Consider the following 26,963-nt stretch of genomic DNA (forward strand, 5'->3'; position numbering starts at 1 on the left):
ATGGCTGCCCCATCATTCCATGCATGCTGTGCTGCCCTAAAAGCATTGGATTGACATTTTCAAGTTGGTCTTGCATATGCATTAATTGCCCCATTGGCATCATTTGCTTATGCTCACTACTCACATTTGAAACATCGTGCTATTGTATTGGCTCTTTCTTCAGTACATCTTGCTATCTTGAAGCTCTTGAAGATGATTTTCTCTTCTTGCCCTTATTGCTCTCCTTTAAGGGGTTCAAAAAGCGCATGAACTAAGGATCATTTGACAATTGCACAAACATTTCAGCAGCTGTTCTTAGATTATCTTTATACTAGTCATCAAATTTCTCTTTCTCTTGCTGACCATTAGCTTCTAAAGGGTTAGAAGGACCCACATTTTGGTCTAAACCAACATTATCAGCTTACTGTCCATGCTGCGTGCCTTGTCCAAGATCTCGCATTGCATTTTTCCTAAGACTTTGTGAATTTTCAGATTAAGAGGCATCATTTTGCTTGATCCCATCTCACTATTTGAAGACATTCTTGCTCTAATGCTCATCTGGATACAATTTCAGCACTAGAGCAAAGCTTTGGACCTTCAATTAATTGCCTCGAGCCCACGAAGTCAATGGAATTGATGGTATCTTGGCAATGGAACCTTGGAACCAGTCTTTCTTCTTGGTTAGGGTGGTAAATAACCAAATTAAACACTAATTATAGCGAGTATAAAATTCATGTAAACTTAAAATTGACATTTTATTGCTTAACCTTGGACATTGGGCACATTGTTGCCTCGAAAACCAGCTCCCCTTGTGATATTTCTTTATCTTATATTGCAAATGGAAGGAGTACAATTGAGATCCTTTAATCTCCTTCCCTAATCGAAGTGCCTCTTACTGTCAAACCTGACCAGTAAGTCTTCAAACCAGTTGTCTCTTGGTTTGCTTGGGGATATGCTTTCAACTTACTCCTTGAAATACAAATTCAAGCCCAAATCTCATATTGACTAGCTGGCCTTTTGAATCTCCCTGAAATTCCTTAATTTCAATTGCACGATTTCAAGTTCTAAGCTCTCAATTCTATGCATGCATCTTGATGTGACTGTCAAACCCTAATTTTTGTTGTAAATTAGGGTTTATAGTAGAGATTGACTGAAATCTCTTCTTCTGATGACTAAACTGTTGGAAAATGCTGAGATAATCTGAGAGATGGTTGGGAGATGAAAAAGAATGATGTAGAGAGAGAAATTTAAGAGTTTCATCGTGAGAAACACTAAAAAATTGCTGTTGTCCTGCCCAAGCAGCCATGGAAGTTGTCACCTACAACTTAGGACTACCCGAAAGACCTTTGCCCCCTTCTGTATGCTCACCTATACTAGGACCTTGGGTTGTTGTCACCTACTCTTGGAGGACTCCAAATTGTTGTCACATGTTGTAGGACTGATCCTTGGTGGCTGCAAATCACATCAGCATCCTTTCTTGCCCTCTAACAGTCTCCTCCTCTCTAACAATGGTTGGAATAGACTTTCATCAGTTGCTAAAAACGTTTCTTCCACTCGCATAGGCAAGTTTTGCCAAGTGGCAGCCTTCTAATCCCAATTTCCAGCATTATTTAGCTTATTAAATTAATTTTCAAAATATTAATTTTAAAAATTAATTTAATAATTATTCTAGTGGTTAGAAAATCAATTTCACCAGCTAATAATTAAATAAGCCAGGCTAATTTGTTTTTCAAGTATCCCTGAGCAATTATCGACTCTTAGATTGACATTAATTAATTGATTAATGCCTAGTCTCTAACATCGTCAGTGACACTAGTTGCCAATAAATTGGTCTATGCCCAAATCTAACAGCGGGTGCCCCACCTAGTACCTAGTAGGCATAACTTATTATAGTTTTCGCCTTTGGTACCAATTGATATCTCAAGATCTTGAGTCCCACACTGTGAAACAATTAACTTGCACCTCACATATGTAAGTCACATTAGCACATTTGATTGACTTTTAATCAAATGCTAAGCAAAGCAATAAACTTTCATGTCCTCATGACATTAGGCACGCGCCATAGAGAGTAGAGATGATGTTGAGTAGAGAAATTGTGTCATGACAAATAAGAGATGATCATATGATGAGACTGAAATAGAGGCAATCCAATGAAGAAGAGAAAAGAAACATAACCTTGTCATGTTAGCAATCACATTGTTAAATTACACCAGTTGGTAGTTGGACCCAATCGTCTTGTTCCCTTCGTCAAATATTGTCACACCACAAGCCACGTTCATCACATTTCGCATTGGTGACATCACATTGTGATGAAGACAAAAGTGACATCACACTCTTTTATTGACGTTGCTTGTGATGTTTTCATCATGGGGACAATCTCGTGATTTTTCCTTTGTTGCTGTTGCATTCTTCATGTGCTCTAGCTTCTTTTTGGTTTTCTCTTACTTGTGCCTACTTATCACTGTAGCCTCTAGGTAGTTATCCTCTTCATTATGGATACTTCTCTTTCGTCTGCTCTAGCTTGTTGCCTCTCTTTCTCTTTATTTAAATTTCTCCCTCCTCTTCTCCTTTCCTCTCTCTTTTTTTTTCGTAAAAAGTAATTGTATTAATTACGAAAAAAGGTACAAGTTTACATGATTACAAGATACACGATGGCTCTAAGGCATCGAGTTACAAAAGTCATGGCAAAGACGTAGAGGAAATTGCCATATGTCAGGGAAGTAAGTCCTCCCGAGGGAGTAAGTCAGAGTGGTGAATGAGATCTATGTGCCAATGTAGGAGATCTTTAAGCCTCGCAGTATGTCCGGGAACATTAGAGGTTGAATAAAAAAGAAAGGCATTCTGAGTGGTCCAATTGTGCCAGTAGCCCCAGTATCTAAGAAAGTGAAACAAGATCTTCATATGCGAGTGTGCCCGTGTGGGGTATTTGGGCCGTACAAAAACCCCAATCAAAATGGCTTAGTGAGAAACCAACCACTGCTCGCCAAACCGCTGACAAGAGTGACCAGATATTCTTAGCGAGAGGGCAAGAAATAAATCGATGACGGGCCGATTCCACACTGGCGGTGCAAAATAAACAATTGCCATTAGAGATTCGATGCTTGGAAAGGGCTGAAGCAAGAGGAAGACCACCAATCATCACCCTCCAAAGAAAGACCTTGCATTTGAAAGGTGTCTTGTTCAACCAACCCTCCATCACAGTTGCCTTTCACCATGACTGATATTTACGCAATCCCCATACAATATTAGCTTTAGTAACCAGCCATTGATGATATTTAATCAGAAGATGATACACCTGGTTAGCTGAGGCCTTTTCCAAATTCAACCGACCTGCAAGTCCCAGTCCTGCCAAGGATCCAAAGCAAGGGCAAGAAACGGTTGTCTGCTCTGGAGCATTAGCAAAAGCTGTTTCTATAAATCACAGTATCCACGAGGGGTTCTGAAAAGCCTCTTAGCTGCAGGAAACGATATCAACACATTGCAAATGGCAAGGGTGGCATCTGCACAACTGAAGTCAAGCCCAAACGTGCCATGCGGTTAAATTTTGGTCTGAGCTCATATTTGCCTTCCCAAGAAAGTAATCGTGAGGCTGCCAACAATTCCAGTTGAAAAGAGTTAGTATGTAAGCGGTCCTTCGTTGGATGCCATCGAGCCTTCTGGAGAACCAATTTCCGAGAGCATACCAAATGAGCAAGCAGGAATGAGGAAGGACTAGAAAACCGAGAGTCTGCATTAAGAACATGCCACCAGGAGTTCCGAATTTGAGTATTACCATGCACAAGCCCGTGATCCTCAAGAAAATAACAGGCTATAACGACCCACGGGTGATGATCCAAGCACATGGCACGAAAAAGAGACCAACGAAGTGCCAGCATATGAGTTTCGGCATCCAAAATAGCTCCACCACCTATGCATTTGGGGGTACATGCATGCGACCAAGAAATCCATGAAATGCTCGCATGCAAGGAGTCCTTCCATAACATGAAACGAATGTACTGAGTAGTAAGAGCATTCAAAGTAGTAGTAGTCCAAGGCAGCAATGGCAAGAAATATATAAGCATTGGCAACATAATTGTCTGAGCCACTTTAAGGTGAACATGGAAGGGCCAAGCCTACGACTTCCAATACAGAAACTTGGCTGCCAGTTTTTGTGAAATCCACTATAGTAGTTGCTTTGGCCAAACATCAACTCCCAAAGGGTACCCAAGATGCCTGGCAATGGAACCACGGGGAACAACCAGTCCTTGCCAGCCCAATGACTGTAAATTTGACTCCGTGCAACTGAGAATGGCTGATTTGAAAGGATTGATATGAAGACCAGACACCTGACCAAAGCGCGTCCAAACATCTAATGCTTTGCGAAGATTATCCTTGTCTGCACGCAAAATCATAAAGTTGTCATCAGCCAAAGATTGACTAATGAAGTGCTGTCCAAAAGAAAGAGACAATCCAGTCAACTGAGTCGAAACTGCCATAGAAGATAACATCGAAAGAACTGGATGAGTCACAAGGGCAAAGAAGAGAGGACTCAAAGGGCAACCCTGTCTCACAGAGCGTGCAAGGACAAATGGCTCGGTAACATTGCTATTTAGCATAACTCGCGAAGAAGCCGCATCACTAATGGTATAGATTAAGCGGGACATCCGAGTACCAAAGCCCATAGTAGACATAAGTTCTGCAATGAAAGACTAGTCTAAATAATCAAAAGCCTTTTCCAGGTCCAATTGAATCAATACCACTTCCTGATTAGAGTGCTTTGCATAGTCAATAGCCATTTGCACATTTAAGATATTATGCAAAATGTTTCGGCCCTTAATGAAACCATATTGAAGAGGATGCATAATGGCTAGAATATGCTTGTGGAGCCGATTCGGCATCACTTTGGAAAAAATTTTATACATCGAATCCATTAAAGAAATTGGTCTCCAATGTTTCAACATTGACGGCGAAGGAACTTTTGGAAGCAGTTTGATAAGACCTTCTTTCCATGAGGAAGGCGTGAACCCCGTTTCCCAAACCTGCTGAAACATAGTCGTCAATGGTTTCACCAGTTGAGTAGCAAAAACTCTCTCTCTCTCTCTCTCTCTCTCTCTCTCTCTCTCTCGGGCATGAGGAGACATGAGGTGAGTCACCCAGGATTAGCCACTACCCAGGGGAGAGGAGATATATGAGCGATGGAAGCAGATGGAGAGACTACTAGTATTGATGATTTCACAGATGATTCGGAGTAAGGCCTCAAAGCAACAGAGTTCGGAGCACCACCCATAGTGACGGAGGCCCTTTTCCACACAATGACTTTCTTGCATAGGCTATGAAACTTGCCAATGCACAAGTTTTCTTGGCTTGCACTAGAGTTATCTAGATAGCTAGCATTATAGGGAGATACCAAGTTTTGGTATGCTCGGACTGCGACATGGTTATGAATACACATGGATCACCTCTCACTAGTACAGTATATATCTTGGATTGCTCTCACTTGGAGCTCAGTTGACAGGAGCTGAACCACATCATCAAGATGGACATTATTCAAATACACATAGCTAGGACATGGGTGACACCTATCAAGGATCTGGGGACGAAGATGGCTTTCTATCAGAAGCATTTTCTACACTTATCCTTTGATGGTTTTGTTATTTGCCTGAGACACAAGGATGCACACTTTTCTCACGGTGTACAATGCACCATTGGATAGCTCCATGCATCCTCATACCGACTACGAATCAAGACAGGTAGATACAACACAAGCTCTCCTCCCCCGGAGGAGAGGATTTACCGACTGTGTCAACTCAAGTCAAAGATAGAGGAGCACTACTTATGGAGATGTCTATGGTATTATGAGATCAAAGGGCACTTCCATTGCCTGTTTAAAGAGAGATTTGGGCTACTATCCAAGGTGATGGATTTTCCGAATTAGGGATGTCTCAAGCTCTTCTTACTGGAGCTACAACATCACAGAGAGCATCTTTTATAGACCCAAGGTAGAGGCATGGAGCCACACACTAGCATACACTCATAAGAGTTCTACAAAACATTGACTACTCCCTCCACTTTTATAGACCCAAGGTAGAGGCATGGAGCCACACACTAGCATACACTCATAAGAGTTCTACAGAACATTGACTACTCCCTCCACTATAGAGCCCTCATTTGATAGTTTGGTGGCTCCAGCAGAGAGAACCACCCTAGAAATGTCCACACCCTGAAAGGAGGCACCATTTGTAGATATAGAGAATGCTACATCATTGGGGGAGCATACCTCACTGCTTCAGCTTCTCTATGCTAGGTAGACCCACGAGAGATATCTTGGATGATAGTTCCTCTTAAGGAGTTCCACATCGTATCTGGCTTAGAGATTATTTTGTACTTATCAACTATGTATTGTTTATTGTTTATTTTCCATATAGTTAGTCATAGGATTAGATGAACTATTTTGGGACTTGGTAAAATTCCTTGACTTTTTAGATGTAACATTCTGGTCTCATAGGCTGATTTAGCCTTTTGTAGACGTTAATATAACTTTCTTTCTTTCTTTCTCTCTAATTTCACTTAAAAAAAATTATATTATGTATGTTCTAATGCCGTCTTGGTCCTCCATGCCCCCTCGCCTCCCCCACTTTTGGCCATCCTTGTCACGGTCATCATCTCTTTCACTTGTGATTATTGTGTTCCACACTCATCAATCTTGCCATATCTAGCAGATGTAAGCTTTTTTTGTTGTTGTTTACTGTTCCTAGCAATATGTTTTGGCTTTCTTTTTTTCAAGGCATGCTTTATTGATTCTACTTGGGATTTATATGAGCTCCTTGTGCTTTAGATTTATATATCTTTTTACTCATAGTTCAATTTGGCCTCTTGCAGACTTCAATACACTTCTTTCTTCTTTCTTTTTTCTCTTTGTCCCCATGTTTAAAGACACCCTTCAAAAAAGGTCATGTAGTGTCTTTTGTATTTGCTATTCTTCTGGTTCCTTTATCATTGCTTGAAACTACCTTACAAGTAGACACAATGGGTTTCATTGGTGTGACTTATTTTGATATGTTTATGATGCAGGCAATAGATGAAAAGATTAGAGAACTATCAAACTGTCATGTTGTATATCCGGGACTTGATATTCCTAAGGTGGGTTTTCATGCACATGTGCATACTTTAACTTGCTTTTTAAAAGCTTCAAATTTTGGAAGTCCTTTAATCAAAATTTTGTGTGTGTGCGTGTGTATACACGTAAAGGGATTGTGTTCAAGATGTTTGAGTGAAAACTATGTGTATCAGCAAAGTTACAGTTATCATGAAGAGATTGGTGTGAAATGTGTCATTTAAATATGAACATTAGAAGTTTGGTTAGTAAGAAAAGTGATTTAGTTTTTATTGAGACTGTCCAAATTTCAAAATACCCATGTCTAAAAGTTTGTGTTAATTGAGACAAAGCGTCTGTGCTCATAGTAGCAAAGATCCGTGTTTCTTTGGTTTAGAAACCTTGAAACCTTTCTAAAAGTAAGAAATGTTTACAAGAGTTTAAAAATGTGTGGTTTTTCTTTGTCTTTTTGAAGTGAAGTATGACTTCATTGAAATGCTGTGTGATGCTGGGGGGACTCCTTCTATTGCTCTATACATGCATGGGCAACAGTTTGCTTCAGCCTATCTTCTTCTAAGCTGCAGCCTTCATCTTCCATTCTGCTTTCTCCTCTCTCTTCTTGGCTCTCCTGTAAGTTCTTCACTCTTCATTCCTATGTTTACCCTCTTTTTCCCTCTTGTGCTCTCTCTTAAATCTCTTTTTCCTTCACTTTCTTCTTCTATGAGCTCTCATTCCCGCTTGACCCATTCCACATTCCACGTGATGTTCTGGAATGAGAATGGTGATGTTGTAGGTTGGCCCATTCTGCATTGCACATGGGCTATGTGTCATGTTCATTTCAATTTTCTTTGTGTGATATGTATGAATCATGATGTCTGTGGTCTGAATCATGCTATAGCTTGTCTAAAGACTAAACTTTGACTCATATATTATCACTTATGCTCAATTGGAATTTTTGTGTTTAAGAGAAAGTTCCATTGAGGTTTAAATCCTCTTCCCTAGTCTAAAATTGTAATCAAACCCTTTATAAGAAAGCATGTACTTCTTATTTTACCCCCTCTTGAAAGAAACTTATGAAGCACATTTCTGATGTTTTTAGCTGCCACATCTGTAGTGTTTATGCATCAATCTCAGTGTTTTACCCTAACCTTTGCACAACCAATAAACAATGTAAGTTCAGACCTGCACTGTTGCATCAACAAAGTAATATTCAATTCATGCTTGAAACCAAGGGGGCAGGCGGAGAGAGAGAGAGGTGCCACTTCCCTGCCGTCGTGTGGACCTGCACGAGACAGAGAGAGTACTGTCCGCTGCTCGTTGTTTTGCTCCACTCAGTTTGTTCGTTGGTGCTCCTGTGTAGGTTGTCAGACAGCTGGCACTGTGGCGCCAATCTCTTGGCACATATCGTTTTTGCACATTGCAGACACAGATTCAGGATGTAGACCAGATTCTGAGCAGGGTGTTTGTACAGTGATGGCGCTCTGCTCTTCTTCTGCTGTGTACAGTGAGAGTGACCTGTTTCTGACCTAGGGTGTATGTATAGACAATGTGTTACTCACAGTTTGACCTTCATATTTGAGCTCCAATCTAGTGGAGATCTGCAGCCATTACTTCAGGCAGTGCTTGTCATGTCTACTATTTTGCGCAGAACTCACAAAGGTTGGGCTTTCATTATGGCTAATGTGCAGGCATCAATTGGTATGGATGTGGCTTTTCTTGACCAGCATATTGGGCATGGGGATGAGAAAGAATCGGTTGGATCAGATGGTGAATCTTTGGCTGAGGATTTTGGTCAGTTGATGGAAGGGGATGAGATGGAAAAACGCCGTAAGATATCAGTTGATGAACGGAGTGTGCTGCGGATTTGCCTCAGCAAGGTATTTTCTTGCTCGTAAGCTGATGAGTCTTTCCAGTTCATGCCTGCCACTGCCAACAATCTTATGTCTGATTATGTTCATGCTAATGAGGGTAAAGCGAGCTCTTTATTGGAAGGGGATCATGTGGTTGCTATCATGGGAACTGACTAATTTTACAGCAGATTGCTGCCTTTCATGAGAGGGCAGCCGCCATCCTTTATTTTACGGGCACGACTGCTTTGATTGCTCAGATTCATGTTTGGCTGCAATCCATGCTTGTGAGTGAGGATGCGTGTCATGATGTTCTTGGGCAAGTGCAAGCTCCTCTCGTGGAAGAGATTTATGATGAACCGAAGTGGTCTTTTGAGGTTCTTTTTCATACTCCGGATGTGTGTGCTCGCATTATGCAATGCATTCCTTTGTTTTTGCATGGTCAGTTGGTCCATATGGTCCCATGGAGGCCTATGGCTGAGTTTCAAGAGTTTCTTAGACAGGCATGCCCAATTTGGGTGGAGGTGGTTAGTGTTCCTGTACATATTTGGAGACTTTTTCCTTTGGTTTTGAGATCCCTCGATGAGATGTTGGTGGAGCCTCATTTGGCCTCCCGTAATAGGAACATGCCTTGTATGCTTTGGGACATTGGGAAACCTCGGCCTACTAAAATTCGTTTTGAGGTCAAATGGGGGACATTTGTTGGACACTACTTTTGATGTGGCCAATTGGGCCATTTTATTTTTGAATGTGATAGTAGCCCCTGAGGATTTGTAGTATTCTTTGGACCTTGACATGGATATGCAAGAGTGTGATCCCTAGCCTTTGACTCAGTAGCAAGATGTTGCTCTTCTTGTGCCTCTTGCCCTGCATGGACATGAAAATGGAAATAAGGATGTTTCCCAAGTTGGTATTGAGCGCGAGTTGCATTCAACTAGTCGAGATCTACCTCCTTAGGATGATTCTTGGGTCACTGTGGTTAGACGCAATGCCCGACAAGAATCTCGTTCCACTCTTATTCACCTATCTCCTCAATCTATTACTCAGACTTTTCAACACAGAGGTAGAGGTTTTTACATGTGAAATCTTAATCTTCGCATGTACCTGCAGTTGGTATGGTTAATAAAAGTGCTTCTCATTTTGCTTTGCGCTTTGATGCCTGTGGGAGGCTTTTGCCCCCTCGGGATATGTTCCATTCTCAGCAAGAGCAATTCCCTTTTTGTGCTTCCATTGCTAGTTTGCAGAGGGCGGATCTTGTGGATGTGATCCGAAGTGAGATGGAGAGATTTCAAGCTGCGAAAGCTATGGATATTAAAGGAAAAGTGGTGATTCAATAGTTCTCTTTCTTTTTGTTTATCATGAGACTTTCTTTATGGAATGTTAAAGGCATTTCTTATGGTAGTAAGCAATATTGGTTGCAGAGAATTGTTTTTGCTAGTAATTGGGATATTTTTTGTGCCGTGGAGCACAAACAACATGCTTTGGCAAGTTCTTCTTATGCATATAAGAATAATACAATGTTTTTTAGTGGACAATTTCCACATAAATCTAGAGTTATGTTGGTTGTTCTATCTTCCTTCCAACCATTCCTTGGTTTCTAAGTATGCTTGTGGCAAATTTTTGATGCTGGAAATCATATATGAGGGAAAGGTTTTGTGGCTGGTGGACATGGATGCTTCTTCTACTACTCGGGAACATTATCAACTTTGGGATGACTTGCTCTGCTTTTCCACAACTCGTCAAGGTTTTGTTAAGGGTGATTTTAATGCATGCGTATTAGCGGATCATGCAACTTCACCTCACTCGGTAATGGATGGTCTTGAGTGTCAGGCTTGGGGTGCATTGATAGTTGTGTCTTTGAAACAAGACAAGTGGACTTGGATGCATCCTTCACAATTTGGATATACTTATTGCTCTCTTCAACATCCAGATACTTGGGCCAGGCTTGATAGGATATACATTTGTCAGAGCGATTCTTTTCTTCTAGCAATGATTGATATGTAGGTGGAGCGACAACATGTCCTGTCAGACTACTATCCTTTGGTTTTCGAATTGACTCATAGGCCGGTTCATGCCAAAGGCTTTGCTTACCCGTTTGCCTTTGCATTTCAATCAATCTTTTCTCTTGCAAAATCAGTTTTTGGAGTGTATCGAGCAATTGATTGCTTCTTTTAGCTTGAGGATTCTATTTGGGGGTATGGAAGCATGGGTTGTTTTTAGGTATAATGCACGTGCGTTGTCCCAGCAATATGGTATTCAACATGCTTCTTCTTTTTGAGCTGAATTGCAGCATTCACAAACTTTGTTGACTCACTCATTCTCTTTGTATTAGTTAGAGGATACTACTGATGATGACTAGGTTGTGTGCCTTGAATGGTTGAAATGTAGAGTTCAATCTCTTCAAGAGGAGGAATGTGTCAAATACAAATTGTTGGCCCGAGCGAAAGCTTTGCATGATCATAACTGTGAATCTCATCAGTTCTTTGCTCGTTTACACTAGAAATACATTCGGGAAAATATTATGTATTTGTTGGATGAGCAAGGTGATATGGTTACTGAACCTATTTCCATCATTCAAATATGCATCGACTATTATAAAGGAGATTTTTCTGATGTTCTCTTTGCTTATCGATACATTTGTGACTTAGTTAGTAATCATTCTTGAATGGATTGATTTGATGGAGATTGATATCATGGAGGTTGAAGTTGAGGATGTGCTATCCCATTTACCATGTAGGAAAAGCCCTAGTTGGGATGGGCTATTTTCAGCCCATGTTGAGTTGCTTAAGGACCCATTAACTCGCCTGTGTCAGCAAGTCCGAAATTCTGGTTTGATGCCTTTATATTGGAAGATTGCAGTGATTCGGTTGTTGCCCAAGGTTCCTTCTCCGACTACTTTGAAACAGTGGAGACCCATTTCTGTTATTGGTTCTTTGTATAAAATCTTTTTTAAAATCATTGCCAATAGATTGTAGAAAGTATTCCTGCACTTGGTTCATCCACATCAATATGGTTTCATTAAGGAATGGAATATCATGCATAACATTTTGAATGTTCAAATGGGGATTGATTATGCCGAAGCCTTTGGCCAGCAAGTTGTTATGCTTTAGCTTGATCTTAAAAAGGCATTTGATCATGTTAGTTGGTCTTTCTTGCCACATCTGATATCTGCCATGAGCTTTGGTCCTTGCATGACTTCTCTTGTTGATACCATAAGTCAGGGTGTTGTGGCACGTTATGTACTTAATGGGGGGAATCGTTGATGAAATTGCCTTGTCTTGTTATATTCAACAAGGCTGTCCTCTTAGTCCTTTTCCATTTACCTTAGTCACTCGCCCAATGCTCTGTTTGTTGGATAAGCTAGTTGATCAAGGCGAGATTATTGGTTTGTCTCTTCCTAGTGGTGCCCAACTTTTGGGTCAATCTTTGGCTGATGATTTCTTTATGTTTCTCAAGGCTGATTGGACTAATGTGAATCGGGCAATGGTTACTTGGAATCTCTTTGCTTTAGCTTTGGGACTTTATATTAATGCTCAAAATCTACATCGATTACTTGTACGGAGAGTGATTTGCAAGCTTTGGGTTAGCAAGGAACTGTGGTTTCTAAAGGAGATATTACTGGACACTTCGGTTATCCTATTGGTGTGGATGTAGCTCCTTCCGCCTTGCTTGATCGGATATCATCCTATATACATGATCGGTTTATGTACTGGAATTATCAAGGCTAGCCTCTTCATATGAGACTTAAAGTTGCTCATTTCTCATTTGATTGCATCCTAGCAAGAGATTTTGCAAAGTTGCCCTGTCTCAACTGTCGACTGCATCGGTTCTCTCTTCCGCTCACCTGCGCTAGCGTCTTCCCTCCCCGGTCGGCTGGTCCGCCCTCTCCCTAACTAACCCTTCGCCCTTCCGCGCTGAGCATTGGCACAACGCTGATTGTGGAGGCAGTCCTCATGGCCCGAGAGATCTTCATGGTTCGACTCACCTCTACGGGTGCAGCTTGTGAGTTAGTGGAGAGCTTGCCCTATGTCTCCACAAAGGGGGTCATCTACATGGTTCCCTGGTATAGCGGCTTTTTACTGGAGTCATTTGCGCCCCACAACAGACTTCTCAGACACCCAGTCACTTTTCTCCTGACTAACCCTTCGCCTGTCCGCGCTGCACATTGGCACAACGCAGATTGTGGAGGCAGTCCTCATGGGCCGAGGGATCTTCATGGTTCGACTCACCTCTGCGGGTGCAGCTCGTGAGTTAGTGGAGAGCTTGCCCTATGCCTCCACAAAGGGGGTCATCTACATGGTTCCCTGGTATAGCGGCTTTACTGTGGAGTCATTTGTGCCCCACAACAGACTTCTCAGACACCCAGCCACTTTACTTTTCCCCGAACTGGCGGTAGAGTACATCCAGTTAGTGGAGGAATTCGGACGACTCTTTGGGAGAGTTCTCCCTACCTCCTTCGCAGATGCAGTGACAACTACAGGAGTCCCAAAGCTACGAGTGGCTGTGAAAGACACAAAGAGTATCCCAAAGTTCCTGGAGATCGAGGCAGGAGGTCATTTCTTTAGGCAGTAGGTCATTGTGACTAGACAGCCAGGGCAATGCCTGTGCTGCCATGACTTTGGGCATCATGCAGCAGATTGTACACGTTTCGGAGCCTAGGGGGCTCCGTCGACAGTCCGGTAGGTGGGCGCTAACGGCTTCACACAGATCAGAGACAACAGAGAGGGCAACGGCAGGGGGGCCACAGCCATCTTCTCAATCGCAGCTCCAAAAGCAAGGAGCAGGAGGACGAGCGACGCCCCCTCGGCAATGCACTCCGCAGCCCCTCCTTGTCCATCCCACCAAGCAAGACCGCAATCCCCCACAGCCACCACCCACGCCACAGACTACCCACCTGAGATTCCACAGTCCCCATACCCTCCCAAGCTCCCCCCACTGACCCTGGCCCACAACACTCCTCTTCTAGGGCCACCAGCCCCCTTTCCGCGCCACTCGCCACGTACCTCCGACCATCCCTCGATCCTCTTGCCCCCCACCACCTCCTACAAAGCACCCCGCTGATCCGCACCCATTTCGGGTGATCCCTTAAAACCCCCCCCCCCCCCCCCCCCCCCCCCCCCCGTAGGTGGGCGCTAACGGCTTCACACGGATCAGAGACAACAGAGAGGGCAACGGCAGGGGGGCCACAGCCATCTTCTCAATCGTAGCTCCAAAAGCAAGGAGCAGGAGGACGAGCGACGCCCCCTTGGCAATGCACTCCGCAGCCCCTCCTTGTCCATCCCACCAAGCAAGACCGCAATCCCCCACAGCCACCACCCACGCCACAGACTACCCACCTGAGATTCCACAGTCCCCATACCCTCCCAAGCTCCCCCCATTGACCCTGGCCCACAACACTCCTCTTCTAGGGCCACTAGCCCCCTTTCCGCGCCACTCGCCACGTACCTCCTACCATCCCTCGATCCTCTTGCCTCCCACCACCTCCTACAAAGCACCCTGCTGATCCGCACCCATTTCGGGTGATCCCTTAAAAAACACACCCCCCCCCCCCCCCCCCCCCTCCCCCAGGTAGCGATGAGCCACAGACGTCCATATCCTCCTCGCACCAATAGTGTTTCTCCTCCCATACTACCACTAGCTCATTTGCCCTTGCCATCCGTCACACTTTCCTGAGACAGGCATAGTTGTTCCCACATGAGTTCTTCCGCAGTGGCCCATGGTTCTACTTGAGAGTTGCGGAGCACGGAGAGTTTCCACTAGCTCTAGAGGAGGGAATCTTTGTGGTTCGTAAGTCAAGGAGAGGTAAGGTCCATCTACTAGCACCACTAGATGGACCACACTACACTTTTTTCCTTCAGTCCTCTCACTTAGGGGATTGGACAATGACACAGATTGAGGAGTGGAAGAGTCAGGTGGCGGACCACATCTCCCAGTGGATGGGAGAAGAAGGACTAGCATTGTTTGCACAGCAGTGGCTTGGTTGCATGATGGACATTAACTAGTGGGTTGGAGCCGAGGTACCACACTTGAGCATGATCTTTTGAGCCTCCCCACAGTGGAGAGCTCCAAGGGATATGATCGAGTGGCCCCTAGCATAGGCGGCCCATTTCTACCGGTGTATAGAGTCACAACTCTCAGCATCTATCACCCCTTTGGTTCGACTGAGGGCCATGATCAAGGATTGGAGTTCGCCGTCTAGACTTGTGGCAAAGTGTACTTGCATGCCCCATAGTTTTTCCTCCTCATTAGCAGCCTCCACACCGAACAGATGCCTGTTCAGTCAGTCGCAGGTTTTCCCATGAGCTTACACCTTGCATCCTTGAATGTGAATAGTCTCCACCATAGTGGAGCACGTGGTTCCAAGAAGTTGATTGTTCTGCACTAGCTATAGCCTAACCTTGTCGGACAGATTGACATCTTACTTCTAAAGGAGCACAAGCTTACTCCCACCGAGGCCCAGCGGGTAGGGAAGGTACTCTCGAGCAGCTTGCGCATCTATTGGGAGCACGCCATAGGTGCCCACGGCAGGAGTGGAGGCGTATGCACCTCTATTGGCTCGAGTCTCACCGCTTGTGTACGAGACCACGGGACGACAGTGGGACAGAGGGTTCTATGGATCAGATTGGATATGGGGGACTCGTGCCTTGGAGTCCTCAATGTCTATGCCCCTATGGAGGTTAGGGTACGCAGCAGGTTCTGGGTGGAGATCTCAGATAGACTCCCAGAGGTGGACTCCTGGATCGTTGGAGGAGACTTCAACAACTTGGAAGCTTTGAAGGACCAGTAGGGAAGAGGCAGAAACTACCACAACATGGTTGGGGAGGAGTAGGAGGCATGGAAGGTCTTTCTACTAGTAGTAGGAGAACACCATGCCTCGAAAGAGCCTGCCTTCCATAGGAGGCAGAGGTTGCTGGACTTCTCTTGGAAATACAAGCGTCTAGGTGGAGTCTTGTTGGAGTGGTTGGACATGTTTTATGTGGAGAGTGGGGAGGTTCTCGTGGAGGCCAGATTGGCCAGTTGGCAGGCACCACGTCCGATCATTGCGTGGTTCTCCTCACACTAGATCCCCCAGCATCTGCCCTAGACACAGGATTCTTTCGGATCCCTGACTCCATCTATAGGAGGGAGGAGGTGATGGGACAGATAGAGCAGTTTTGGACCAAGGATTGGGGCAAGAAGGATCGGATCACAAAGAGGTTGTAGAGGGCCTAGCTGAGTTGAGCATAATCTGCCAAGAGGCAGCCATACAGGCTAGGTAGCAAAGCTGGGAGGAGGAGAGAGCACTGCGGCGGGACCTTGCAGCCGCGCAGAGATTATTACAGGAGGCACCACGGGATCCCACCCTCCACGCATAGAAGGTTTGTGTGCGGGCAGCGATTGCTAGCCTAGAGGACAAGCACTCGCAATTCTCTTTCCGCACCTCAGCAGCTTTCTGGGCACGGAAGGGAGATACGATATGCATGGAGTTTTTCCAGGTGCAGTAGTCTCACTTCTCAAGAGAGCAGATACACAACCTTCGAGATTAGTTGGGGAGGACTTGTTCTAGCCCAGACAAGGTGATGAAAATCACCACCAACTACTACAGTCGCTTGTTCTAGTAGGAGACAGCCTCAGCTAGAGAGCAGCGATGTAGACAGCAGGTCTAGGATCACATCCTGTCCCTCGTCTCAGAGGATGGCTCCCTCCTAGCCCCCTTTACAAAGAAGGAACTAGAGGACGCTTTCCATACATAGGACGAACAGAAATGCCTGGGTGAGGATGGCCTCTCTAAGGCCTTCTTCACTACCTACTGGGAAGTGGTGAAGGACCCCCTACTGATAGCCTTCCAGGAGATCTTCACTTCAGGACAGATGCTTGGGAGTCTTTTGACAGGCCTTATCAGCCTTCTCCCCAAAGGGAGAGACCGGTTGGAGCTTTCCTAGTGGTTAAACATGTCCTATAAGATACTGATGAAGGTGGAGACCGAGCCCTAGTGGCTAAACAGGTCCTCTTAGCGACGGCTTGGTACATCGCCTCATGTTGGTGCTTCTCCTCATCCTGCGTAGTACAGCTTCGCCGCCTAGTGCGGAACTTCCTTTGGTCAGGGTCAGATGGCTCTAGGGATTCCAGGGCCAAGGTGGTGTGGGTGACGATCATACAAGATCGGTTAGAGGAAGGGATTGGGATTATAGACCTAGAGTATCAGAGTATTGCCCTCTTGGGCAAGCTAGTTGTTCGCGGCCTCACACCAAGCGCATAGACCTAGTAGGTTTTAGTGCAAGAGGGTCTTCACGATTGTAGACCAAGGCTTGGCGGTGAGTGGAGGTCGTCCTTGAGATGGATCTTCACGTTAGCCTAGATCACCTCCATCCCCCCCCAGATCACCTTTCCTACGCAGCTTACTCCACGTGTGGTAGGGTCTCCGTAAGGCCCTAATCTAAACCTGTGAGGCTGCCAGGAGGACATCAGTCAGTGATCTGGAACCCTAAGGTCAAAGATCTGGAAGGGGCACAGATTGGCGAGTGCCCCCACATCCAGTGGGTCAGGTGGGAGGCTGATGCGGCTCATATCATTAGGGCATGGCGAGAGGTGTACAGGATGGCGGATGAGGATTGCATTGAGATAAGTTTAATCGGATGGCTGGCTTCGGGTTGCAAACAGTCTGTGATGGTGTCATTCTTGGGCAAACTCATCTTTATTCATTTCGGCGCATTCGTTAGTACTTTTGGGTGCCTCATGGCTTTCATGACATTTGGTCACTCTTATAGGAGCAGCTTCTGAGGTACTATCCATTGCGTGCTTTACAGCCCTTGTCTTCTTGGCAGGATTGGATGTTTGTGCTACATGATGATTTCGAGAAAAGTTAACTAATCAGAGATGGGTCATTGAAAAGGCCAACAAAATATGGCATATTGGGGACAACAAAAAGAAGTGGCAGGTAAGATTTCTCTAACTCTAGAAGTCTATGATTCCTTATTAGAGTAAAGTTTGTGAGAGTGCGCAACAGAAGAAGGAACTTGAACACAGAGGAAGAGAGAGACAATCTGCAAGAGAAGAAGAAAAGAAACCTGCACTCAACAAGGAACAAATGCTGAATACAGGAGGATTTATAAGTCCATGCGCCCAGCCCACAACGTCAGTGAGGGCACCAAATCAGACCAATGATGATGGCAGTACCAAAGACGGGAAGACAGAGGAAGATGACGGAGTTGGAGTGTGCACATGCCAAGGAAGAAGGGAAGACTAAATTCTAATTGCCTGCCAAGTGGGAAATGGCTAAAAATAGCCAAAAATTCCAAAAAACTAGCTGACTTGAAATTTGGGCCAAAAATATGGCCAGCCAGAATTTAATGCTAGTGAAAATGCCAGAAAGGCTTAGAAAAATCTTGAAAAGGGTGCACAATGTCCGGCATGTGAGGCAGGCTAAAGAATGCAGAAATTGCCCTAGGAAATGCACTTAAAATCTTGACTGGAGGAGAAAATGCACCGAAATGCAATAAACTAAGTGCTCTAGAATGAGCTACCTCCTGCGTTAAAACAGGTGATGGACAGGTCAGAGCTTCTAGAGTCCTTGTCTGACTCAGATTGAGGCTCACAGGCAAGAGATGACAAGGCATGACAAACATGACTACTAACACCCCCTCTCAGATCTTGGATGTGCCAGAAGGCCAAGGGAGAAATGGATATTGGGGTGACAAGAGAAATGTGAATGTCGATGAAGTCTGTCGATGAAGATTGCCGATGAAGAAGCTCCTCATGATTGTGCAAAACCCCCTTTGAAATACTAGGGGCCAAGAAATCCACAACTGCATCATCGAGATCATCCCCCTCTGAAAGGGAAGGGGGGTACGAGGGAACCACTGAAGGAGAGGGTGGGGGAACTGAAGGAACCTATGGAAAAGAGGGTGCAGAAGCAGGAACGGGTGTAGCAATAGACAATTGCCTCGGAGGACCCTGTATAACAGAAGGGGAATCAAGCCTATAAAGCCCGCTCTCTTGCCAACCTATCCCAATAACAGCCCCTATAGAAGAATTATCGAAACAAACGTCTTGCTCGGTGAAGACAACTTGGGTAAAAAGCCTTGTAAGGCCATAAACTAAGAGGAGTGGAAAGCCAAGGTCTAGAACATAAAGAGCTTGTGAAAGGGAGCTCAACGCACAGTCAGGAAATAAAGGCAAAGTGCCAACACCACAAATAGGCACCGAAACAATGTCACCAATAGTGATTGAACCCTTAGAAGGGCATAGATCTTGCAACAAATCACCTCATGGAGTCACATGACTAGAAGCTCCACTATCAGCCAACCAAGGCCTCAGAAGATGAGGCAACCGTAATAGAAGGCTCCTCCAAGTCAACAATATGAAAGAACACTGACTCATGCGTAATTGTCGGAGTAGAGGTAGAAGGCTTGGATGTTTTAGCTCCATCCGTTGCTCCCGGATGAAGGTGAGGGTACTTCTTCCAACATTTCTTCTCTTGATGTGTTTCCTTCCCACAATATGGGCATCTAGACTTCTGTGAGTCGGAGTTAGAATCTAAAGAACTCACTTGTCTTTTAGCGTGTGACTTCCCTTTCTTTTGCGTCCCCCTCCCGAACCTGCAACAAATGCTTTGGTGGAGGTGGATCCACTTGCTACCTCTTTGGCATGCTCATCATGCTCCAAAACAAGTAGGACAAGCGTCTCCCATAGAAGCTTCTCATGGGTCCTCGATGTAAGAAGGCTAGTGTAGAAGGCATCAAACTAGGGAGATGGCAGCTGAGTCAAAAGAATCATGGCCATATCCTCTGAAGATATCATCCTGCCAAGGGATGCAAGCTCATTTCTCATGTCGTCCAACCTGTTGATATGATCCTTCATGGAAGAAGAATCATCAACATAGAGCATTCGTAATTGCTTCTCGAGAGTAATATGATGGGCAAATGTCTTTTGATGGTACAAAGAAGCAAGCTTTGTCCACACTTCCGCTGCTTTACGCAACTTGCGCACATGCACTAGGACATAATCTTATAAGCTCATATAGAGGAAAAATCGAGCTCTTGAGTTGAGCCAATCCCATAAGGCCGCACAATCCATTGATGTTCCAATGATGGGATCCTCCACTGGACGAGAAATAGGGTGGGTAACAAACTCCCAAAGATCAAACATATCAAGGATACTCTTCATCTTACACGACCAAAGCAAGTAGTTGGAACCATCAAGCCAATTTTCTTTGGGCAAAAAAAGGAATATGGGCACGTGTATAGAGGGCGCCATGGAAGGCATATGAAGGCCCAAAGAACGAGCCTTCTATGAAACATGGAGAGAGCAGGGAGGAGAGGGATCTCATACAAATGAGCTAGGTGACCTTTGATCGTCACATGAACTAGCACGAAAATCTCTCCGTCTCTCAAAGTAAGGAAGGGAGACCTTATCCTTTAGAGTCAGCGAAGAACTGGTGGTAAGACATCTTCGTATATATCTGCAAAACTCCCACAGAAAGTTGTGTTTGGCTATGGACAACCCCAAGATAGGAGGAATTGGCTACAGGATACATAGATCTCGATGTAGAAGGTCCACCTCAGGCAAAAAATAGTGTCGATTGCTCATGAAGGATGCAGAAGCACCAAAACGCTGTTGTGAATGCTGTCACTTGCTCCTCAAAGATTGCTTTTGATTGTAGAAGGTAGTCGCCTAGCCAACAAACAGTCACCTCCACCCAATAGGCTCTTGATGATGATGCTTGAGCACCAGATGCAGTCACTAGCTACTAGTAGCTTGCGTTCTCAGCAAATGCAGATATGGATGGCCTCACGAAGTTTGTGTTGTTGTCAAGTACCATGCTCTTATACCATGTGAGAGTGCGCAATGGAAGAAGGAACTTGAAGACAAAGGAAGAGAGAGACAATCTACAAGAGAAGAAGAAAAGAAACTTGCATTGAACAAGGAACGTATGTTGAATACAAAAGGAGGACTGATTAGTCTTTGCACGCAGCCCACTGCATTAGTGAGGGCACCAAATCGGGCTAATGATAATGGCAGCACCGAAGACGGAGGAAGATGATGGAGTTGGAGTGTGCACTTGCCAAGGAATGAGGGAAGATTATATTCTAATTGACCGCCAAGTGGGAAATGGCTATTAATTGCGAAAAATCTCAAAAACATGACAACTTGAATTTTGGGGCCAAAAATATGGATGACCAGCATTTAATGCTGGTAAAATGCCTAAAAAGCTCCAAATAATCGTGGAAAGGGTGGACAATGTTCGAAGGTGAGGCAGGTTGAAGAATGCAGAAACTGCCCCAGGAAATGCACATAAAATCGCGATTGGAGAAGGAAATGCAATCAATCGAGTGCTCTAGAATAAGCTACCTTCTCTGTCAAAAGAAGTGATAGACAAGTCACAGCTCCTAAAGTTCTCGTCTGACTTAGACTGAGGCTCACAGGGAGGAGACAAGGCATGACAAACATGACTGCTAATAAAGTTTTCATATGGAGGTTGGTTATTGGGGGTCTTTCGACTGGGATTGTTTTGCGTGCTTGCATGGTTGTGTATTTTGCACTACATGTGATGAGACATTGCTTCTTCTCTTCGTCTCTAGCCCTATTGCCCAATAGATTTTGAGTTTCGTTTCTTGCATGTGGTTCTTAGTGACTCAGCAGCGGATGTCAGCTCGTTTGTGGATTATGGGAAGGATGCCTTCTATGTTCGCCTTGCATCAAATCATTCCTCCCTTTTCCATTTCCTTAGTTGGATAGCTCTGTGGCATATTTGATGTGCTCGAAATGCCTTCATTTTTTACTCTACCTCCAGTATCCATGGTCATGTGGCCCATGTTTGTGGTTTATCGTTATGGCATATCTCCTCTATAGTTTCAGTTGATCTAGTTCTTCTTGACATTGCTACTCGTTGGTTGGATATTGTTTGTTTCACTCCAGCTGTCCTTTTTGTGTGATATTTGTGTGTTATGGTCTTAGAGGCCTTTCGGCTTGGTTTCTATTTGTTTTATGTTTTTCTTGGCTGACCTAATGACTTGATGTAAATATTGCCATTTAATTTAATTATCTTCACGAGAGAGAGAGAGAGAGAGAGAGAGAGAGAGAGAGAGAGAGAGAGAGAGAGAGAGAGAGAGAGAGAGAGAGAGAGAATATATGAGAGAGTGGAGAGAGAACGATGGAGAAAGCCGAAGGTTGCTGTCGCCTATGCACGGTCTCCTAGCGTCGCCTGTCTGTTCTGCGAGTCCCTGTTGTCGTGAGGACCTCCCTATCGTTGCGTGGACCTATGTGGTCTATTGGAAAGACCTGCGACTTCAGGCACTGATCTCCAGCCCCGTAACATTCGGCCATGCTGCAGACGTCCTCCACATTTGACCGTCCTCGTGCTCGTGCTCGCTCAGATCCGGAGAGGAGCCTCGCTGCAGTGACCTCGCCTGCTACTGTCATTGCCGAATAAAAGGTGCGCCTGATCTAATTGATCACGTGTTGCTGTGCTTTTGCTTGGTCCAGCCTTCTGCAAGCCCTGCCCCTGCACGCCTGTCCTCTGTTGCAACAATTTCTGCTATGGGATCAAAGTTTCGTTTGGAGCCCACATCTGCTCCTCAGGCACAATCCTTGCGTAGGAGAAGGGACAGCTCTGCCTCGCCTCGGCGGGGTCAGCCTTCATGCACCCATGTAGTAACTGACCTGTTGTCCAAGCAATCAACTGCGCATCCTCTGAGTGCCCTTATCCAGGGCCTGTGGACTAGACATTATTACACGTGCAATCTGCCTCTGTGCACTGACAAAGAGAGCAGACCTGCCCCTGTACAGTGAAACAGTGTGCGAGAGAGCGAGAGAGAATTTTGTGTTCAGAATCTGGTTCTGCTATGGCAAATGTGCAAGAATCGAATGGCATCCATATGGCCTTTCTCAATCAGCAGATTGGGCAAGGGAATGACAGACTTTGCCGATCTAGATGGTGATTCCTCGGCTGATGAACTCGGGCCGTTGCAGGATAGTGAAGAGATGCAAAAACGTCATAGGATGACGGAACCGGTCTTGGGCCTGAATTCGTCTCAGCTAGAGGTTCATAATTTGTGTTCACAGCCGGATGGATCTTTACAATTCATGTTGGTCACTGCCAATCATCTTATGTTAGATTATGTCCATTGTAATGAGGATAAAGCTAACGCAATACCGGATGGGAATCGAGTAGCTGCAGTCATAGGAACCGACCTGGTTTTACAACAGATAGCTACTTTCCATGAGGGGGCAATCATATTTTATTTTACTGGAAGGACTAATTTGATCACCAGAATTCGTGCTTGGCTGCAGTCTATGCTTCAATTTTGAACAGTGCTGCGAAGATGTTTTAGGGCGTATGTAGGTTCCCCTTGTGGAAGAGATTTATGATGGCCCAAAGGGGTTTTTTGAGGTTCTTTTTCGCTCTACAGGAGTATGGGCTCCGTTTATGCAACGCATTCCTTTGTTTATGGATGGGCAACTAGTTCATGTGCTCTCTTGGAGGCCCATGGCCGAGTTTCAGGAGGTCTTGAGACAGGCATGTCCAATTTGGGTAGAGGTGGTGGATTTCCTTGCGCATCTTTGGCGTCTCCTCCCTTTGGTTTTGAGAACCATTGGGGAGGTTTTGGTGGAAGAACCCCGACTCACTTCCCGCAATCGGAATAGGGCATGTATGCTTTGGAATACAGGAAAACCTCGCCCGACGAAGATTCGTTTTGAGGTTCTAAGGTTACAAACATTGGTGTATTAGTTGAAATGGGGTACTTTTGCAGTTCACTATTTCAGATGTGGCGAGTTGGGCCATTTCATTTCGGAATGTGACAAAAATATGGAGGTAGGGAATTGCCCTATAGACCCAGATATGGAAATGCAAGACCACCTCCCTCAGCAGACGAATCAAAATCCCGTGGCGGATTTTGAGCAGTTTTCCCAACATGCTCGCAATGAAGGCAAGAAGGACATTTCTCATGGTGATGGGGAATGTGCTTCACTTGCGGGTGGGCAGAATTTGCCTCTTCAGGAGGATTCTTGGGTCACTGTGGTTCATCGTAATGCAAGACAAGATTCTCACTCCACTCTTGTCCATCCTCCGTCGCCCCCAATCACTCTTGTCCATCCTCCGTCGCCCCCAATCACTCAAACCTTTCAACGTAGAGGAAGGGGGTTTTATATGAAACCCCAATCTTCGCATGCTCCGGCAGTAGAAGATAAAAGGCCTTTTGATTCTGCTCTGCGCTTCAATGTGCATGGGAGGCTTGTGCCCCCTCGGGATGTTTTTTGCTCCCCGCAACAGCACTTCCCTTCCCATGCTTCCATTGCCGGCTTGCAGAGGGCAGATCTTGTTGATGTTATTCGAGGTGAAATGGAGAGATTCTAGGCTGCCAAGGCTATTGATGTAAAAGGGAAAGGGAAAGCTGCGGCTCAGTAATTCTTCTCATCTGTGATTCCTCATGAAAATTGCTTTGTGGAATGTAAAAGGTATTTCTTCAGGCAAAAAGCAGTATCGATTGTGGAAAGTGGTGCTAGTTGGAAAATGGAATGTTTTTTGTGCTGTGGAGCATAAACAGCACGCTTTGGCCGGATCTTCATATGTATATAAGGATTATGCAGTTTTCTTTAGTGGTCGTCCTCGCTCAGATCGGGAGTTATGTTGGCTGTCAAATTCTCCCTATAACCATTATTGGTGTCTTAGGACCCTCGTGGCCGATTTTTTATTCTTGAAATCATTAATGAGGGTGAGGTTTTGTGGATAGTGGGTGTATATGCTCCTTCTAATGCAAGGAAACGTCGTCAGCTTTGGGAAGACCTGCAATGCCTTGCCATGGCTCGTCAAGGTTTTATTATGGGCGATTTTAATGCATGTGTTTCTGCAAATTTGGCAACCTCTCCGCATTCAGTTATGGATGGCCCTAAGAGACAGGCTTGGGACGCTCTTGGAGTGGCATCTTTGGAATAGACATGTGGTCGTGGATGCATCCATCACAAGCTGGATACACTTACTGTTCTTTTCAGCATCTAAATACTTGGGCCAAATCGGATAAGATATGTATCTGTCAAAATGACTCTTTTCTTCCTGCAGTCATCGATATGCGCATGGAACAACATGTTTTGTCAAATCATTACCCTTTCGTCCTAGAAATGAGCCACAGACCTGTTGATGCATTTAAGGCTCTCCTAGCCCACTTGCCACTTCGGTTAAATCAATCTTTTTTGCAGCAAAATCAGTTTTTGGAAGGCGTTCAGCAATTGATAGTCTCTTTTAGCTCAAGGGTTCTATCTATAGGGATGGAAGCATGGGCAGTCTTTAGGGATAATGCGTGTGCGTTATCCCAACAATATGGTATTCAGCATGCTTCCTCATTTCGAGCTGAATTGCAGCATGCTCAATCTTTATTAGCTCATTCCTTGTCTCTGTGTCAAACTGGGGATTTCAATGATGGCTTGCTCACATGCATTGAATGGCTCAAAGGCGGGATCCAATCTCTTCAAGAAGAGGAATATGCAAAATTCAAACTGTTGTCCAGAGCTGAAGCTTTATATGATAATAACTGTCAAACTCATCAATTTTTTGCTCGTCCACATCAGAAATATGCCCGGGAAAATATTGTGCGCTTAAAGGATGGGCAAGGTGATATGGTGACCAATCTTGCCTCTATTATTAAGATGACTATTGACTTTTATAGGGCCCTGTTGGGTCCGCAAGAGATTCTTTCCGATGCTATTCTCTCTACTCGAACATGTATTTGTGACTTGGTTAGTAATCAGGTCAAACCAAAATTGGTTAATTTAATGGAGGCTGATATTTCTGAAGGTGAAGTGGAAGAAGTGTTGTTTTCCGCCCATGCGCAGTTGCTTAAGGACCCATTGACTCACTTGCGTCAGCAGGTGTGGAACTCTGGTATGATGCCTTCGGATTGGAAGATTGCTGTCATCAAGTTGTTGCCCAAGGTTCCTTCTCCGACCTCTTTGAAACAATGGAGACCCATTTTTGTTATGGGATCGCTATATAAAAGCTTCTCTAAAATTATTGCCAACAAATTGCAGAAAGTTTTTCTGCATCTCATTCATCCACGTCAATATGGTTTTATTAAAGGTCGGAATATAATGCACAACATTTTGAATGTTCAGCTCGGAATTGATTATGCCAAAGCTTCTAGCCAGCACGTTGTTATGCTTCAGCTGGATATTGAGAAGGTATTTGATCATGTCAACTGGTCTTTTTTGCGGCAATTGATGTCTACAATGGGTTTTGGGCCCCGTATGGATTTTTTAGTTGATACCATTAGTCAGGGTGTTGTGGCCCGTATTGCTCGTAATGGAGGGATTACAGAGGAAATTGCCTTGTCTTGGTCCCTTTGGCAAGGCTATCCTCTTAGCCCTTTGCTGTTTGCTTTGGTAACTCACCCCATGCTCTCATTATTGGATAAGATGGCAGTTGAAGGTGAGTTAGTTTGCCTATCTCTTCCTAGCGGTGACCAACTGGTGGGCAATCTTTGGCAGATGATTCTTTTATGTTCCTTAAGGCAGATCGTATTAATGTTAATCGGACAATGGTGGCCTGGAATCTTTTTGCTTTGGTATCCGGTCTTCACATTAATACTCAGAAATCCACCCTTCTCTCTCGTACGGAGGATGATCTACAGGCCTTGGGCTGGAATGGAATTGTGATCACAAGGGATAATATAACCAGACACTCGGGATATTCTATTGGTGTGGAGGTTGCTCCTTTGCCTTGCTGGATTGGATGGCCTCTCGAATTCATGACAGGTTCAGGTATTGGAAATCTCAGAGTTGGCCACTACATGTTAGACTAAAAGTGGCTCAATGCATTATGATCAGTATGATCTCATTCTTTTTGCCATTGCTTCCTTGGACTAAGAAGTCCATTTTGGATTTGGTTCAGCCTATCAGATTTATGCTTTAGAAAAAGAAAGGCAATCGTTTGGGGCAGGTATGGATCTCATGGCAGCATGTGACCACTCCGAAAAGGATGGGGGGTACAACTTTGCTAGATGTTAATTTGCATATGGCCGCTTTGAGACTATCCCTGTTGCAGAGTCTATGTATTCAGTGTCATCCTTGGTCAGATATTGCCAAATTCTTCA

The 26,963-nt window shown here is 44.7% G+C and overlaps 1 protein-coding gene across 5 annotated transcripts in view; it reads left to right on the forward strand.

The window, feature by feature from the left end:
- The window catches only part of LOC148011501 (histone acetyltransferase GCN5-like), a 108,781-nt gene that overhangs the window by 69,122 nt on the left and 12,696 nt on the right, over positions 1–26,963 (forward strand). For 4 of the 5 annotated variants that reach the window (XR_015689300.1, XR_015689301.1, XR_015689302.1 and 1 more), the window contains exons 8-9: positions 7,030–7,098; positions 8,740–8,928. Coding sequence is in view for 1 of the 5 variants with exons in the window: in XM_087670174.1 (XP_087526300.1) it covers positions 7,030–7,098; positions 8,740–8,928 (258 nt within the window). In the remaining 4 variants the exon portion in view is untranslated. The remainder of the gene's footprint in view (positions 1–7,029; positions 7,099–8,739; positions 8,929–26,963) is intronic. The other variant, XR_015689303.1, reaches the window with a different exon arrangement.

Source organism: Lygodium microphyllum, chromosome 28 (assembly GCF_053477565.2).
Source record: "Lygodium microphyllum isolate KBCC chromosome 28, Lygodium_microphyllum_v1.1.10, whole genome shotgun sequence".
Classification (NCBI taxonomy): Eukaryota; Viridiplantae; Streptophyta; class Polypodiopsida; order Schizaeales; family Lygodiaceae; genus Lygodium; species Lygodium microphyllum.